At 42.6% G+C, this 18655-nt stretch overlaps 1 protein-coding gene across 6 annotated transcripts in view; it reads right to left on the bottom strand.

The window, feature by feature from the left end:
- LOC115577281 (gamma-aminobutyric acid receptor subunit beta-3-like) overlaps positions 1-18655 on the bottom strand; it is a 70129-nt gene that overhangs the window by 12807 nt on the left and 38667 nt on the right. For all 6 annotated transcript variants that reach the window (XM_030410261.1, XM_030410264.1, XM_030410265.1 and 3 more), the window contains 4 exons: positions 13411-13631; positions 9219-9301; positions 7237-7374; positions 357-509 (listed from right to left, as the gene is read on the bottom strand). In XM_030410261.1, the coding sequence (XP_030266121.1) occupies positions 357-509; positions 7237-7374; positions 9219-9301; positions 13411-13631 (595 nt within the window). The remainder of the gene's footprint in view (positions 1-356; positions 510-7236; positions 7375-9218; positions 9302-13410; positions 13632-18655) is intronic.

The raw sequence follows: 18655 nt of genomic DNA on the forward strand, positions 1-18655 counted from the left end.
TTGTGTATTTATGCGTTTGCCTCACGGAAAAGCAAATGCAATATTTCTGCTACAATATTCATGAGATTTAAAGAACATTTGATTAGCCTATATCTATACAAGACAGAGCTCATTTCCCTTTTCCCTCTCCAGCAGAAAAAAAACGGAAATGATGATCAAATTCATTTCAATTTGGTGCACCGATTTTCCAAGGCAGTCCCCGAAGCTCTGAGTAATACCAGGTCCAGCCTCTCTCTGTGTTCATGACAACACAACGCAATTTTTGGGAATCCAGCAGGGAGGTTTGCGGGCCTACGCCTGGTCCCAGTCCACGTCTGAAAGAAGCCAGATTCCTGCTCCTTTAGCTGCTTCTTTACCTAGTGCCACTCTGGCTGCTGACGCGTCGTAGTTTATCCAGAAGGAGACCCAGGAGAGGATGGTAATCAGGATCGATGGCATGTACGTCTGCAGGATGAAGTAGCCGATGTTCCTCTTCAGCTTGAAGCTCAGAGACAGACGAGGGTAGGCACCTGAGGAAAGACCAGAAAGAAGCGTTATTATAAGAATTTTTTATTTTAGGGTTGCATGATATTAAGCTACAAAATAGGTTCAACTGATCTGAAAAAAAACATATAGCTTGAAACATTAAAACGTTGACTTAAACATCAAACTTATATTATTCAAAGGAGCACACAGGGACACCTTGTGTTTTTGTTTCAGTTTCCATGACAACCCCGACAGCATGGGTCGGATTTATTGCCATGGTAACAAGTATCCCCATCACTAGCGCAAACGCACACACACACACACACGCGCACGCACACACAAGAAAAGCTGTAACCTTATTTTATGATGATGTGACACAATATTCAGGACGGCGATAAAAATTTCAGCACGTTTTTTTTTTTCTTTTTTGATTTATCAATTCTCCACATCTCAGCAACCTACATCATTCATACAATGATTCTGAGGGATTCAGCATTACTACATAATGGCTTTATAAATGGATGTGGCGGTGCCTTTGGTGCTCGGAGTCAAGAATTAAAAATGATTTGTCGCCGAGGTCTGCCATGAGAACGCATTTCTGCCATTATTTTTCCATGACCTGGAATACAAACAGCATGCGCGTGTGCATGGGACTGATATACGACCGGCGCATGATTTCTCATCACTCTCCCGGCGTATGGCTCTTTATAGATCGAATCTATGGCTCGTTACTCCCACTATTCTTAGCTATTTTTCCATTTTTGGTTTATATCGGAGGAGAAGTGGGGGCCATTACGCCGTAATTTCCAATCCGTGGGTTTCAGCCAAAGCTACTTGTGGAGAGCGTGGGTCCAATCGACTGCAATACTTGTGAGGAGTTGGATAGAGAAGAGGGGAAAAAAAAAAAAACCCACACATTCTCATTGAGATTCTGTGCCAGCTGTATGATGGATAGCAATAAAATCCCAACATGTTATTGTGAAGGGGCTGGCCTGTTCCATCAAATGTTATTATCTACTTTAACTGCTGCTGACTGATATAATTGACATTTGAAGGATGTCAGGAACCAGAGGACCAATATAGAGGCACATGAAAATGGTCTATATATCTCTTTGGTCCAGATTGAAATATCTCACCAACTCTGGCATGGACTGCCATATCATTTTTGTACAGAAATTCATGGTTCCCAGAGGATCAATACAAATACATTTTCCCTTATTCCCTTTCCCCTTTTCTTCTAATGTCATCAGCAGGGTGAAAGCATTCTTCAACAAACACTAGAAGGGTATAAATCCGGGGATCTGGTACAGACATTCATGGTTCCCAGAGGATGAATCCTAACGATGTTCCTGATTGTCTAACTTTTCTCTAGCACCACCACCAGGTTAGAATTTTGACTGATCGCGCACAATTCCTCTATATCTACGTGATGGACTGGCACAGGCAATCATGGTACCCAGATGATGTATTCTGATGACTCTTGAGTTTTCATCTAGTGCCACCATGAGGTTGACATTTATAACTCTGACTGTGTCTCGACATATGCCCGATGGACTGTCGTGAAATTTGGGAAATACGTTTCCCAGAGGATGATTTGTCATAACTTCAGTGATCCCTTAAACATTTATCCAGCACCACTATCAGGTCATTTAAATATAAATATTGTTTATTGATGCCTTTATAATAATGAGAGCCACTCTAGCTGGCGCAGTCATTATTTGCTGTAAACACCCGGAGGGGGAAAGAAAAGTCTATCATAATCTGCTGGCACACACTAATATAAACACAGTATGTATAATGTTTTACACTTCCAGCAGCAGCAGGAGTTTGTTTGGAATAAACAGAGGAACAGTCGTGCAATATGCATGAGCGCCACTCGGCAGTCGACGTAGCTGAACAAAGACAGCGGTGCTCGCAGGAACGGGGACTAAAGAGGAAAAAAAATCAAGGTGAACCCAACAAATTAATAACTTGAGGAATAAACAAGCTGTTCTCAGAGGGAAATAAGGTCTGCGGAACTTTGCTTAATCTGCTAAAAAAGTAGTGATGATCACTAAACATACATCAACCCATAATGTATCCAATGTCTATTAACTGTTTTGTCTATAAATTTAACCTAAACGTCTTCCCATGTCTTCGATTGCCTTGCTTTGTCCAAACAACACTCCAAATCTATAAAATGTTGTCTTTTTTAACTTCAGACTTCGTGTTAAAGGTGCACTATGTAGTTTTTGTAGCGAAAGATCTTCACTGACTGATTTTATGTTTAGATGTGGCGGACCCTGCCACCTTTCTAGCCTCAAACAGTGTTCTAGGGACCTCATTTTCCTCTCTGAACAGCTTCGTTGTTCAGTTATGGAAAAAATAAATAATTCCTAGTATTACTACCTCATTAATCATTAAAATTCTGAGTTTGAATTTCTTCTCTGAAACTACTACAGTTTCCCTGTACACACATTCCTTATGTTAGAAGAGCTTCCTACATTTGACTCACGGTATACAGTTTAGCAAGCGCGAACATGGTCGACACATGCATAACACACACCTCATTACAGTGTGTAACTGAGAACAGATTGTCGCAGGTCTTAAAATATCCCATTCACTTCTTTTGATTGCATCCGTAATGGCAGCTCCCGCGGCCTAAAAACAGGACCCGGTATCTCTGCGGCAGCAGATGCAGAAGTGGCTTAAGGAACGAGTGGGCTGAGGTTCACTGGCGCGCGGGTGTAGAACTGTACTGGCTGTAACTGCTACACCGAACAACAACATGCGTGAGTGGGAGGAACGCCATGTGCGAGGCCGAGGAGGCGAGGGAGGAAGAAGAGACGGGACGTAGGGATGATTATGAAAGTTGAGTGGATGATGACAGCCGGAGAATGGAGTCTGGGAGGGCGGATGGGTAGACGGGGAGCGCTGAGGAGTAGGAGGTCTGCTGTCGCTCTTCTTTGTCTCTGTTGTCGCCCTCCCGGCAGGGGTGTCGCAGTCGAGCTTCACGTGCGATGACAGACTGTGCCATAACCACTGGCAGTGAAACGTGTCTCTGACAGAGACACTGACCCCCATATGTGTTCTCTCCAGGCAATCTGGTTCTGCAACAATCAGGCTTATTTTCTTTTTAAATGTTTTTTTTTTAGCCTCTCTGTAACAAGAAAAACAAGAGCAAGAGGGATTAAACTGTGCTCAGACTGCTGCAAACGGTAGCGCGTCCAGCTAACTAGCTTACGACCTACTGTGTAGTAACCTAACCCAGCTTTGCCTCCAAGGCCAAAGAGTGTAATCTAATTATTATTTAAGAGTTAAAAATCCCCGTTCACAAAAGAATGTGGAAACACATCAATAGGGCTATCAAGGTGTAAGCTAACGTTAGCGCCTCCTTATCCAGGATAGCTTTACATTCAGCAAAAACATTGTTCCTCTTGCCTAAAGACTCGAAAGTAAAAATGTTTTAATATGAATAATAACACATAAATATAACCACTGTCTTGCTTGTCCAAGTGTGTAGGCTAAGCTAATTAGTCAAACTACTTTATGTCACAATGAAATAAAAGAGACTTTGTTTTCAACTAGCTCATGAAGAAAGCAGTAGCTTAAAGATGCAATATGTAAGAGTTGGCCACCTGTCAAATTCTTACATAAAACAGATAGGGGGCAGCATATCACCAAAGTAACTGCTAACTGCTGCTAACTGTAGCTGCCATTAGCTAGTTAGCTCAGTTAGCCGTGCAGCTAACTTGGACCGGGACGTGCCAGGGCCGGCTAGTTGGCATGCTAATTTCAGCAGACATCTCTGCGACACAATACATAGATATCATTCTTTCAAAACTGCTATTTCTTCACATTCAGTTGATAAATTTTTTCCGTTCGTTTGGGCATTTCCAACCTAAATTGTCACTTTAATTTGCTAGTGCACTATTTGAAAAAATCGGCTAGCTACAGTTGTCATTTCTGCGGCCAAAACGAACGGTTGCCCCCTTTAAATGAAAAGTCAAGGATCGATTGTTTGAAAGATTACTATGAATTTTGAGGGTCAGTTAATATCAACTCTCATCTGAATGATGATATCTGACTGCAGCGCTATATAACTTAAAACACTGACACTTTCAGGACTTTTTTCCAAAGCCGTTAATGATACATTTTATGTATTCTGGGGTGCCAAGGGCTCAAATAAAAGCACAAAACATGATGTATAGATGTCACATTTAAAGAGGTTGTCATTGCGGCCATCTTGGCGTAACGGAGATGAAAGAGAGAATGAAGACAAAAAAAGGTGATGGCGGCATTGATGAATGCGCAAAGAACACACATAAATGTCACCAGCTACAGCTGTGTTGTCTGGTCATGCGTGCATTTGCATATGCGCATGCAATACTGTACGTGCACACGCCAACAGGCAGTGTTTGTGTGTGTGCTTGGAGGAGAATAATTGATGTCGCGGGCCTCATTCCACATGAATATATGATTCCCGGAATCCTGGGCTGTTTTCCTTCTTAAAGAGCAGGGTAATTGGCATCCAACCACACCTCTTATGCGAGAGAGGGAACAGATTCAGGGAAGGAGCGTAAGAGGAAAGGAGTAAAAGAAGCGGCAGAGGGTGACAGAGATACCGAGACAGGACTGAAAGGAAATGAGGGCGGGGGGGGGGGGGGGGGGGGGGAAGGGGGGCTGAATTAAAGGCTGGCTAGTGGCACATGTAATGGAGGAACCTGGTCATTAGCCAGCCTCGCGGGGAGTCTCTGATGTGCTTCACACATCCTGCCAAGAGCACAGGAGCAAAAGCAGTGGACACTAAACTTTAATTGTCACCCCCACCACAGGGGGACACACGCCAGTTCTCACAAACAAATAGACACTCCAGCGCTTTTTCGCATGTGATTCGCACATACAGCCAGAGACACGCGTGTACCGTACGCAGCCAGGAATGCTGGTAAACGCTAAGCAGCACATGCGCGACGCTGCGAGATAAAGGCACAGACGGTTAAAAAAACCAGGGCGAAGGCAAAGGATGAGGCGCGCCGAGTAGACTGCAGCCTCGATAGAAATGTTAAAAATATCCCCCCAAAAAAAGGCAAACAAAAGAATAATTTACTGTGGATGTCCTTTTCAAGATGGGGTGTGGCTCCTCCTCGTGAGCATAACTTCAGTGAGAAATGACGCTGTGACTAAATGTCACACAGCTTTTGTTTCCCCCCGCCACCGCCGCCACGGAGAAGCTGCCTCTCTGAATGCGTCTCTGCTGACCAGATTAGACGGCTGTTAGTAAGGGAGCACCAATAAAGTTCTGCAACAGCACCGAATGGACATAAAAAAATCTGATGAATTTAGGACCTCTGTGTATGACACTTTAAAAACCAAAGTTCACAGCGTGCATCAGAATCTACCCCCTGGGTAGTCGGCACTGTCGCATTACTTTTCTAACGCTCCTCCAAGTTAGCAACGGAAACATTAATTAGAACTTCACCCTGCAAATGTTTTCCATGTACCGTATCGTGTCACCGTGTCTTCTAATTAGTAGCCCTGAGAGATGAGAAGCTCTAAAGAAAGTGGCCATTGAGAGCCTAGAAATAACTTGTGACTGACGTGTTTCACAACACCGCTTAATGGCGATGCCGGCGACGCCTCGTTCTTCCGTAAGCATTCGTTTTTCATGAGCTTCCATGTCATGTTCTCAATCATACTATATATATTTCAATACTCCCTTGAAAACAAGATGATTCATCTTAAGGGACTATCCTGCAAATAATTAAAATTAAAATTAAATCAGTAAATATGCAGCAGGGGATAGAGGTCACTGAGACTCTTTTACACTACTGTAGTTTTTCTAGATTATAGCATTGATTTTTTTTTTATTTTACCATAAGTTATATACCATTTGATGTTTGCCCAGATGCACCACTCAGAAGAGAGCGACATTTGAATCACAATGTGACGACAAGTGTATGGGTGTTTATGTTGCCATGGTTGCAAAAACATGGCAGAGCTGCTGTTGAAACATGTTCGGTGGTGCCTGCTCGGGCCTGCGATAGCTGACCAATCGGATCATACAGGGATTTTTTCGGGGGGGGGGGCCTTAAAGAGACAGGCACTCAAACGGAGCGTTCAGTGAGAGGGTGAATCGAGGTGCTGCAGCAATGAGCAGAAAGAGAAAACAAATGTGTTTTTTTGAACATTTTCTAGTTGACACCCTGAATAAAAGTCTGAACCTGAAAATGAGCATAATATGGGATCCTTTAAGACTTGTTTTTTAAGGCACTTGAGGATCAATTTCCCTCTGTCACACTGACTGAAGGTATCGATTGATTTAATTGATTGGTGTCCTCAGCTGCATTTTGTTAATGTCAGCGCGTTAACCAAACCATTAACTCCGGCGTCACCTCTCAGGGTCAAGGACCATCCGGCTTGGACACAGTTTGCTCGGTGAATCACGGCGTTTACGGCGTGTTTTGGTTCAGCGCCGCACCGGCATCCTCCGCATCAGCCGCTGCTACTTGAGGGATACTTCAAAGGCAGCGCATTTCCTCACTTCAACCCAATTAGAAGCACTGACAAACACAACTTTGGCTCTGAGGATTTAAGATCAACAGATCAAGCTTTGGCACGGATTTGTTTGCTACAGAAATTGATTAAATAATCAGCTTGAAAATAGGCCAACGCTTGATACGAACAATATCATCTAAAATGTACCAACCACTTGTCAGCCTGTCATGTATTATTCCCAGAGGAAATGCAGTTCATGGCAAAGCATTACACATCACGGCAGAGCACGGCATCTACCTGTGGAAAAGACTACGTTCCTGGAGACCAGCTTGTAATCAACAATGGAGAACTGAGGCAACTCGATCCGCGTCACCCCCGTCACGGCCGACTCGCCTCCCTTCCAGTAGAACTCGATGTCGTCTGTGGTGTAGCCATCTGCACAAGAAGAAAACACGCACACACACACACACACACCAAGGTGTAACCATCTGTCTAACCATCGCTGGAGACCAAGATATGCAGTGTTGCTGATCATCCAACTGGGCTGTCATTTGGGAAGAAAAAAAAGAAATCAAAAAGAAGCCTGTTTGAAGTTGTTTCCAAGAACCAGACGTTGCTTTGAAAAGCAAGTCAGTTAATAGGTTCACTGGAGTTCACAAAAATGTCAAAAGAATTCAAAAATAGCTGACATTTTCCGGTGTCCTTAGAAGCTCCGGCTTCACTTTACTGTATTTGCTTTCATTTTCTTCAAGTGTTCCAATATGGGAACTGTGGTGAGAAAGATCTTGAATGTGCTCTATTCTTAACTGTATTTTGAGAGGCTGACATTAGCTCAAAGGAACCCACAGGGACGCCAGCAGTGTCTGTGATAATCCTAATCCTTGTTTACTATCCTAACAGTGTATCAGGTGTAAACCGGTCCCTGATTAAAAGGCTACAGTGTGAACCGGGAGCACTCTGGAGGCGTCTTGAAGGCCGCTGCTGACATTTGCTGCATTGGGTTGACTGATGGTTGAACATTAGCATTGGGGCTGCAAGATATGGTAAAAAAAAATAAAAAAAAATAATTTCTTTAGTATTTTGACGGATATTGTGATTGTTAGGGTCTACACCAAACACACAAACCAGATTTGTTGGTCAGGACATCTCTGCAGCTCTACAGTTCTTCATTATAATGCTGTTTTGTCACACATTACCTTCATCAAGACAGTGCGCTTCTTGCAATTTGGATATTGCAATTAGCCATATTGCTATTTTGATTTGCTTTCCGGCCTTAACGAGCGCGACACAAACTTAATGACCACAGCGGGATCTTTATGATTTTTCCCCTCACAGCTGTTTTTATCCAAATCGGTCATGAGACTGAGTATGGGTATGAGACTTCAGTGGAAGTTTTTCTTAACATCCTGTTTTTAGTCGTCAGTCACAAGGGGATCATAGGATCCTGTATTTCCTTGGATTGTTTTTGATGGAAGATAAAAACAGTAGCCCCACGTAACCAACGGCTAAATATAGAAGGGTACAGAAATGGCTGTCTCTCTGAAAACTAAAAGGAGAAATGACAATGTAGGGTACCATCTGATTCAGAGCGACTTCAGTTTACTTTCAATATTATCTGATCGGATCCAGCATAAGTCTGATGATTTGCTTATTGTCAGGCAATATGAGCAAAAGATGTCGCTGGTCGCAGAAAAAGAAATAGGTAAGTAATAAGTAATTAACCATTAATTAGTAATGAAGTATTTTTTTTTTTTCATTATTCAGTGTAAATGTTTGGAAACAGGTTAATATTTCTGCTTTATTGCTGCTACATCCTTCTGCTATCGCTCAAGATTGTAAATGCTACACAGTTAGCGATGTGATTTACGAGATTTACCGGTGACACATGAATGATACTGGCGGCATCATTTCTCAAGAAAATGCCTGTTTTTTTAATCTTCACCGACGGTAAACACAAACTCAGTGTGTCTCTGCTTCAATTTTGACCAGTCTCTATTCTCCATCGTCTCTCAAAAGTCGCCAAACTTCATGCGAGTGCAACATTTAATCTGTGGAATGCCCCTTTTAAGGTGAGCTAATGAATTCTGCCATCAGCCATAATTGCCTTTAAGATGTAAAACCCTATCCGTCTGTCACCTGGGATGGATTGAGAACAAACGCAGACCTCCAAAAAAAGGCTGTCTATGGTTTCGCTCACACTGCAACACGTCCCATCTCATCTATTTACTGTGTTGGTTTTCTGCTCAGTGCGCTGACAGTCATTAGGTCTCTCTACTCACAGCTCTCTATCTCCAGAGTGCAGTTCTGTTCGTCCAGGGGATACCTCCTGAGATCCATCATACACGCCGCAGTTGTAGTTATCCTGGAAAAAGAAGACACAGATGGGGGGGAGGAGAGGAGAATATTTGAGAAACTGTATGTGATTTTCATAATCGTATCGAACAGAAGATGGATGGGAAGGAGCTGGTGGCTGTTATTTTTATGCCCTTTTAAATTATTATTCTAAAAATAGAAAAGCAGGTGAGGGCTTCAGAAGGAAGGGCTTTAAAGGAAACCAAACGTCCATTTGTCTTCACATTAAGTCCCTTAGCTGGCTTCATCTTACTGGAGACTATTGGCATTGTCGTCTTAAAAAAGATTATTGCATGGCCTCCAGACTAAAATGCTGACTATGTAACCGTATACATCATTACGCTATAGATCACAGCCTGACGAGCAGTCCTCGCTCTCATCAGTTCACGGCCCTCCACCCCCCCACCCCCCCCCCCCCCCCCCTCGACAGACCTGGCTACCCTCCACCCGGTGATTCAGTGAAAATTTGTGCGAATGAAAAATCTTATTAAAGCAAACGCGTTTTTTGGCAGTATTTAGAGCCTGCTCATCCGAACTGGGTCATGACGAGGTATCCCTTTGTTTATCAGATGCAGGAGCTCAAGCGGCTGATGATCAGACAGTTGAAATAAGCAGCAAAGTGGAAATGCTAATTCCGAAATGATTTGGGCTAAGTCTGCCCTGATTAAGAGCCGGCTGCTTGGCAATTAGCCACTGGATGTCTCCATTCAGTTGAGACTTGGATGAGGCTGTGGAAACCCATAAGGTGTTATTATTATTATATTATACAGCTAAAATTACGACAACAAAACAGTGTGTCTGTATGACATACACGTGTTGTAGTTATTTTGACACACTGCATAATTCCAACATATGGCCACGCTTAAGTATCATCAAAATCGTGTATCCCATCATTAGTCATTCACGACAGTAAACCGAGTGTCTCTTTGGACTGCGCTTATGGAGTCAAAAACATGTCCCATATTAAATAATTAAATAGGACACGATTAAAATAAAATCGTCACATTAATAAATAGTGTAAACCACCAAATTGGAAAAGAATTTGATAAATAATTCAAACTCATTTTTAATATAATACATGGTGACGTCATTCCTTCTCAAAATGTCTTTTTTTCCCCCCAATTCATTTATTTGATGTCACCTTTTATTGAAGTGGCGTCGTCGGCAGAATGTCATATAATGTTTTATAATGTTCTAAAAATCAGTCTGGGAACTTATTATCACATGTTTCGCTATTTTCTGCCACTTTAAAGGTGCATTATGTAGTTTTTGGGAAGAAATTTTAATCAGAAGATATCTTTACGGACTGATTTGTTTATGCCTAAACAAACTGAATACACAGACTCTTTGTTTTAATGACTGAATAAACAGAATACGCAAACTGACCTCAAAAGGACAACGCAATTTCTTACTTTGTTTATTTGTGGCGGACCCTGCCGCCTTTCTGGCTTCAAACAGTGTTCAGGGGACCTTATTTTCCTCTGAGAGCAGCTTGTTTATTCAATTATGGGGAAAATAAACATTTGACTTTGTATTATTACCTCATTAATATTGCAAATGGGAAGAATTCTGAGTGTGAATTTCTTCTCCAAAATTGCATACTGCCCCTTTAAAGAGTAAATGATGCATTCGAATGCGCAATTGAATCGGAGCCCTGTCGTCGGCACACATGAATGCCGGAATAAACACGGGCCGTTTTCTTTGATGCCATGATAGGAATCTGTATTCAGCGTGTTCCTCAGCCCTACCTGACATACATTTATGTAACGGCTCATATCGCAAACACCACGTCACACATCTCCCCTCTGCCTTTGATCTCTTGAAAGCATAGAGAGGTCTATAAGTAGCCCACAAGGCTAAGTGCTATGAACTCCACTTGCATAATCAAGCATGGCTGTATGACTGTAAAGTATGAACGCTGACAGATACAAACACAAGCATGCAAGAAACGCGTGCAAACACACACACACACATACACACACACACACACACAGACCCTTTTCGCTGTGCACTCTAATAATTCAAAGCATGCATCCATATTCATAGGTCACAGTAACTCTTCTGAACCTGCCTGTCGAGAAGATCAATGGAAATTCAAAACAAGGGCTTTATGAAACAAATATCAAAACAACAGCTGCGAGCTTAACATTGCATTAATGCGCCTCCTAACCTGCTCATACTGCTCCTTCTATGGGTGATCTCCGACCACACTCTCCCCTCCCTTTTTTAAATATAATCAAATGCCGGGGTGCCCTTGAGCACGACGCTTAATCCTCTGGCTGCTCGGCGGCCAGCAGCGGAAAAAAACTGCCAAGTTCTCGGCTTGGGCAACCGCGGTGCCGTAACAGGGCTTTAAACACAGAATTAACTTGACACTGGGAAACATCTGAGAACAATTTTTTTCCGACCCTGAGATTCACTGTGTTGCCTGTTGTGGGGAGTGTCGCTCATTTGCATGGCCCAGAAATTGCACATCACTGCTCTAACGATGTGAATAAACCCAGTATGTGCAGTGCGCCGGCGCACAACACATGCTGTAGTTACATCTGGAAGCTATCGAGAGGACATCTCTGATTGTCTTTAGTTTTCAATATAAACAAATCCCATGAAAAGACACGGACCAACAATGTGGCAGTCCATCTCTTAATACTTTGACTTTCCTTCTCTGACTGGCACACAGCCCCAAGGCCACTGGCTCCTGCTGCAGATGAAATTATTTAAAAACTGGTCAAACTATAAAGCTGTATTTCTTAATCAACTAGGAGCAAGCGTGAATGCCCTCCGATGCAGTTGTTGTGGGACATTTTCAGATGCGGATGAATACGCACTCGATGCTCTATTTAGTATAACGGTGGCCAATCTGCCCAGGAAATGGTATCTCGATCTATTTGATCTCACTCAGGATCCACAAAACTACAATCTTCCATTTCTTATCAATGCTTATTTTCCATGTAGACTATAGTCAGACTTGAAGTAGGGTATGAATGTCGACATTTGCACCATTAAAACACAAGAGAGTGTTAATTTTTTTTAGCACAAGCTCCCCATCCTCCATGCCCCTAGCTGTAACTTGGCACTGAATAATCAATGAATTGATTTGTTTTCAACAATTTAATTAATCGCCATTGGAATGCCTCCGCAAAGGCCTCACAGTCCCCCTTTTGTACTCACTCATAGATATCCGTCACCTTAATACGCTTGATCTCTTTGTTAAGATCCATGCATTACTCCTGATTCTTAAATGTGAATATTTTCTGCTTTCTTTACTCCTCTATGACAGCAAACTGAGTATCTTTTGGGTTGTTTAAAGGAAAAGACATTGAAGGGCGTCATAATTGGGCTTTGGAAAGCACTGATTGACATTTTTTCACAATTTGCTGACATTCTTTAGACCAAACAGCTAATCAACGTGTCAGGCAAACAGGCGACAGTGAAAATAATCATTATTCGCACCCAAGGAAGATCCAAATCAAGCAATCTGTTCAGTCAAGATAGCTATGTAGATGGCTACACCTATTGCTATGTTTACGTATGGCGCAGGTCTGAAAGTCGATGAGGTTATACGAGGTTTTCAAAAAGACGTAAGAGGACATTTAATACCATGATCCCTATGATTAACCTTCAAAAGGAGAATGATTTAACCCCGACCCTAATCCTAACCTGAACCCCGATGCCTTCATAGTCGATCACAGTCTAAAATCATCAGTTTGCACACACCAAATTGAGTATATCTGACAGCAGGACAAAATATGTGGCATTCCAGATAAACTGCAGTACCCAGATTCATGGAAATGAAGGAACACGGGTGTTTTTTTGGTTATTTTTGGGAACAATTGAGCAATTATATATAAGACTTTGGCCAGACACACAGTATTTAGTTGTAGAATCGATTTACTGTAGCTTTCGTTCTTCACAATTAGAATACTACAGCATTCATACTCGGCCATTGCCAACGAGATCAATAAATCAACCTGATAAAAGCACGGAATTGAGAGAACTCAGATTTCTGAGTTATAAAAAGTAACACGCAGGAGAGCCAAACATGCAACACGCGACGCCTACTCACAACAAACATATTGACAAAGGGCTATTTGTTCGCATGTGCCAAGCAGAACCCACCTGAGGCCATAGAGAACGGTTCCATCTGGATGCAGGCGGATCATGCGGTTTTTGACGGTGACTCCGTGGACGAAAGACTTCTTGTCGTTGAGGAAGTAGGTGTCGGGGACCCAGAGCTGGTCGGCGACCCTGTTGTCCAGGGTCAGGTTGAGGGGGATCCCTATGTAGGCTAGACGTTTGTCCCTCCAGTACTGTTGGAAATACATGGTCAACGTGTAGTCCTATGAGACAAGCAGAGGAAAACAGACAAGAAGAACATGTCACAATCTGATATGGAGCTCGTGAGTTATCTGATACATCAGCTCTGTCCATTCCCCACTGTCAGTGCTCCTAATATTTATATGACATGACACAGCATCCAACAAGCAGAAAGGACTGTGGGCCAACTGGTTCACACACCGCAGCCAAATTTTCAGAAGTGCTTTTGCCCTTCCTTCTGGAATACAGTAGCCCATACAGTAATGTGCCACTGTACAAGTGTGTGGGCGGGCTGACTCATGTAGCTGCACTTTCGGTGGAAAAGTTCATAGAAAATTTCACCCTAATACATCAACAGCAGAGTATTCCCAGTTACAGGCACGGTGATTCATAAAGCATCAGAGTTGAACTGTCACAGCGCCCAGTAGCTTTTTAAACATATGTTGCCTTTCATTTCATTCAAACAGGCTGACTCTTGAGATTTACATTACCGTTTTTTTTTCATCTTTCAAAATAAATTATTCCAACTCTATTCCAGTAAATGCTGTTTTGTTGTTCGCCTAACTGCTATTGTTTTCTCCACTCCATAGGGGGGGACCCAAATGGAAATATGGGCTTTAAGTAACACTTTATTGTGCTGTCCTCTAGGGTCACAGCTGATTTGTTAGTCTAATAGGTATTTCCCCCCATTACCCCAATGCAATCATAATCAAAACGACTAGGTCTCAGAGGCTTGATCGCAGTAAGCTACATAAAAGCTTTGAAGTGCTTTTAACACTTCCTGTAAATGCAGTCGGAGCTGTGCTAGCTGGTTAAGCTAGTTGTTAAAAAATGCAATTTTTGAATTAAGACACAACAAACATTATGTTCATCATACAACTGATACACTGAACAACAAAACACACCCTTACTTGTATGACCCTACTGTCTTTGTCTTGTCTGGAAACCCATGACAAGTAGCTAATATGTTGCTTGTGTTTTTGCTAACATTAGCAAACATAAGATGGATTTTGCGCTGAGGTCTGACATTACTTTGAGAATTCACCGACTTTAAGGCAGTTTTTCACTTGTCCTACTGTTATAGCAGTCAGCATTATCTCTTAGTAGCCACTTTATAGACCAATAGCCACAGTGGTTGTTGTGCAGTAGAAGTTAAATAGGCTAACTTTAAGTTGTTTGAATTGGTGGACCAACCTTGGTGTTTATCTCCTTTTTTTTCTGTTTGATTACTTTATATTCCAGTTTCTAAATTCCTTTGGTAACCTTATGTTCCTGTTGTGAGTATTGATCATTTTCATTAATGGTTAATCCATCAAAGATTTTTTTTTTTTAGCTAGCTCGCGGCGTGGCCCTTGGGATGGCAACGTCGCTTTGTCACTCCTGTAAACTAATGACACTCCCATTAACCTCAGCTGTGCTCAAGGTTTAGTCCTAATTAGCAAATGTGAGCATGATAAAGGAGCACACTGATGCCTGGGTTTCGGACAACCTCGGAAAAAGCGCAACGGAATGACACTCTGAGTCATAATTCCTAGCTGTAAACTCGGGGCACATCCATCTACCCCGACTATTATCGGCACACATGGAAAGAAACATTTTTGAGCAGTGAAGCATGTAAACCTATAGTAGTAACCCAAAATACAATTGTGACCCTAAAAATGAGCATTATGTCTCCTTTACATGGCTTATTTTGTCAAAAATCCCACACCTATTCAGTTGATGATGATAGGAAATGGGACATGAAACAGAAAAACAAGAAACTAATGTTGAAATGTTGAACAATTTATCCTTTTCTCACTATTTGTTGGCCCACGACTCTTCTCAGAATGACATTTTTTGCCAAAAGTCAAGTCAAACCACTCAGCTGATAGCTCAAACTACATTTGAAACACGGGCTTCATCATTGCTCGCCTTTTAAATCACATAAGTGTTTGCAAACATCGACGTGATCATGTAAGATTCTGACATTCTCTGTTTCTCTGAATAACAAACCCTCGCCATCTGGCACCGGAGCCCGGCAAGTATTGGCAGGGAGTGCTTCAAGTGCATCCACGAGGAGATGATTAGCCCTGTGAAACCGAACGGTTTAAGGACGGTTGTGTAAGTGAGTAAAAAAAATAAATAAGAAAATTGGACGGTAAGCAAGTAAATGTTTTTGTTTTGCCTCGATCCGAGTAGTATTTGACCAGAGTAGCGGCAGCAGAAGAGGCGGCGGTGGAGATAGAGGACAGAGCCCCTCCCTCCTTCCCCTACCACATCACATAATCCACTTACCCAAGCTAACGGTCTCTCTTCTCTATTTCTGTTTTTATCTCAGTCTGTCTGCACCTCTCTCTCTCTCTCTCTCTCTCTCTCTCTCTCTCACCCTCTCCCTCTCTCTCTTCCTCTCGGGGCAATGCCATGATCTCCCCCTCTCTGCCCGCTGTGGTGTTGAAATGAAACCAGCCCGCACCAAGCTGGCACCGGCCGAGGCGCACATGTCTGTCGTTGCTGCAGTTTTTTTTTTTCAGGTTTCGCACCGAAGAAAAAACAAACAGAAATGCGGATTTACGGCCACTGCAATGAGCCGCGGCTTCCAAAAAAAAAAAAAAAAAAAGTCTGCGTGTTACATAACCAAAATAGTTTATTTGTCTTTTTTGCACGCCCCTCGTGCACTCATCTCAACGCTGTTGCTAATGCTCAGAAAAACACTTTGCATTTTCATGAGATAACCAAAGAACAGAGTGCAATGTCAGGCACTTGACTGCACGTTAATTATTCATCCCTCTGTTTCGGCTGATACTTCACACTCAATGGATATGTGTTCCAGGTTTCGGTGAGCACACAGAGATGTGAACAGGGGAAGATCTTAGTCAGCACAGGATCCAGATTGGTCACACAGCATGAGGAAGAAAGCGCATTGGCACGGAGCCATAAATGTACAGAATGGTGGTGGAACCATCGGCCCCGGACGGAGGCATTCTGGTTGTATCTGGCACAGACTGAGGAATAAACTTGCGCTCAAAAATGTAGACTGAAGATAGAAGTTATCCTTTGTGGTATCTGTTCCCAGGAGAGGCACAGTGATTCATAAAGCTTCGGAGTTGAACCGTCATGGCGCCACAGTAGCTTTTTAAACATATGTTGCTTTTCGTTTCATTCAAACAGTCTGAGTTAGGCTCAAAGTCGGCTTTTCTCTGTATTGTGTCATTATCAACCTAATGTCTTTCAATTTTGGCCTGTCGTTGGGACAAAACACGCAATCTGACGATGTCACCACAGGCCCTTGGAACTGGACAAATCAATAGATTCATCAATCGTGAAAATGATCGTTAGGTACTGCCCTCAAGGTACGCGATGCCATTTGTTATAACGTAGGTGGTCGTTTTAACCACTAATGACAATTACACACACACCTCAGGATAACAAGTCGACCACGATGTGATTTATAATATGACATAAACTGACGAGCTGGATTGTTAACCAGGCCTGCTTTACTTCAAGAAGCTCTAAAAGCCCTGAGTTCATCGTCTTGATTGGTTAATGATGAAAAGATGTTTGGAAATATGCACCTAAACCTCATCCAGGGGACTTAAAGGTTCACGCCACCAATTTTGCACAGAAGTTTATTTTACTACTGTTCTCTGTGGTTCTGGAGGAGCTTTCCAACGTCTGAGACGTCTGGTATTAAATGAAGAAGAAGCAGTTTAGTAGGCATGGAGGGAATAATAAATTATGCTATTGAATTGCATTATGAGTATTGTAGGATCTAGCACTATCGGAACTTGGATGCTTTGATTTTTTTTGATGGTGGTACGGTAATAAAACAAAGTCTGTTTTGTTTCACCGTCATCAAAAAGAAATCAGGATTTCTCAACATTTGTTCTGAAAATGTCCACGTTGTTTACGATTATAAAGCAGGTCTAGTTGCAAGTGTGAAAATGTTCAAGCCGCGTAGAAATTCACACAGCACGTATTCAGAAACTGTGCCTTCAAACAAGCCGTCAGGACTTCCGTAAGGTTGTCATGACATAAGGATACGTTCACCGCCTCAGCTATGCCCCCGTCACGCCCATGGGAGCATAAACACCTTCAAAATTGATGTTGAAACACAGTGGGATGGTGCCTGCTCAGGCCTGTTAGAGCTGACCAATGACAGAAGAATGGGCCTTTTGGGAGGGGAGCCTTAAAGGGACGGGCACCAAAACTGAGCGTTTAGGCAGAGGGGGAATAGAGGTGCTGCGACAATGGCCAGTATGGCCAAAATAATGTGTTTTATGATTATTAACGCCTGTAAATATTTTCTATTAGACACCCAAAATAACAGTAGGAACCCAAATAATGAGGAACCTAGATCTTAAAGATCCCTTAAATCAGCCTGTTTTAAGAAATACCCAACTGAGCTGCTCCCCTCAATTATTTTCCCTGTAGAATTGTGCCTAAATAGTGTTAAGCATTCCTTAAATAGTGCCTATTGTGCATCTACTAAATAAATGTGTGTTTTAATCAAATTATCACACAGTAATTGCCATACAGCACTGGTTGGTTTTCTGGGCTGTAGGCAACATCTAATTAAGCTGCTGGTGCCGTCGCGTTGAGTAAACTGGCGCTTAATAGGTCCTTTTAAAAGTGACTCGGTGCACACAGAGTGGGAGGAACACGGGCTGCAGGGGCCTCGTCACAGGTTAATCCAGCCGCAACGTAGAAGGAACTACCTCCTATCTCCCAAAGAGAGACACCTCTACGGATGAGTGATTTGTTAAGGTACGGCATTGGACAACAACTTCCCCCCCTACATAGGTTAATCTTCTTTCTTTGAATAACTTTCGAATACATCAGGAAGCCTCCGTCTACCAGCAATGGCAGAGTTCTCAGAGTAGAAAAGAAAATAAATCCTTGTCAGTTTCCAGGATTTGGTGACACACGGGGCAATAAGTGTTATCAGTCATAGTCCCATTAAAGCGGTCAATGTGGATTGATCACAGCATGGGGTGGGAAATCAAATTTGCTGTGAGAATGAGTACTGTCGAAGTGGATTCCCCCCTTTCCTCCATTACCACCGTAACTG

The sequence above is a fragment of the Sparus aurata genome, chromosome 24 (assembly GCF_900880675.1).
Source record: "Sparus aurata chromosome 24, fSpaAur1.1, whole genome shotgun sequence".
Taxonomy (NCBI): domain Eukaryota; kingdom Metazoa; phylum Chordata; class Actinopteri; order Spariformes; family Sparidae; genus Sparus; species Sparus aurata.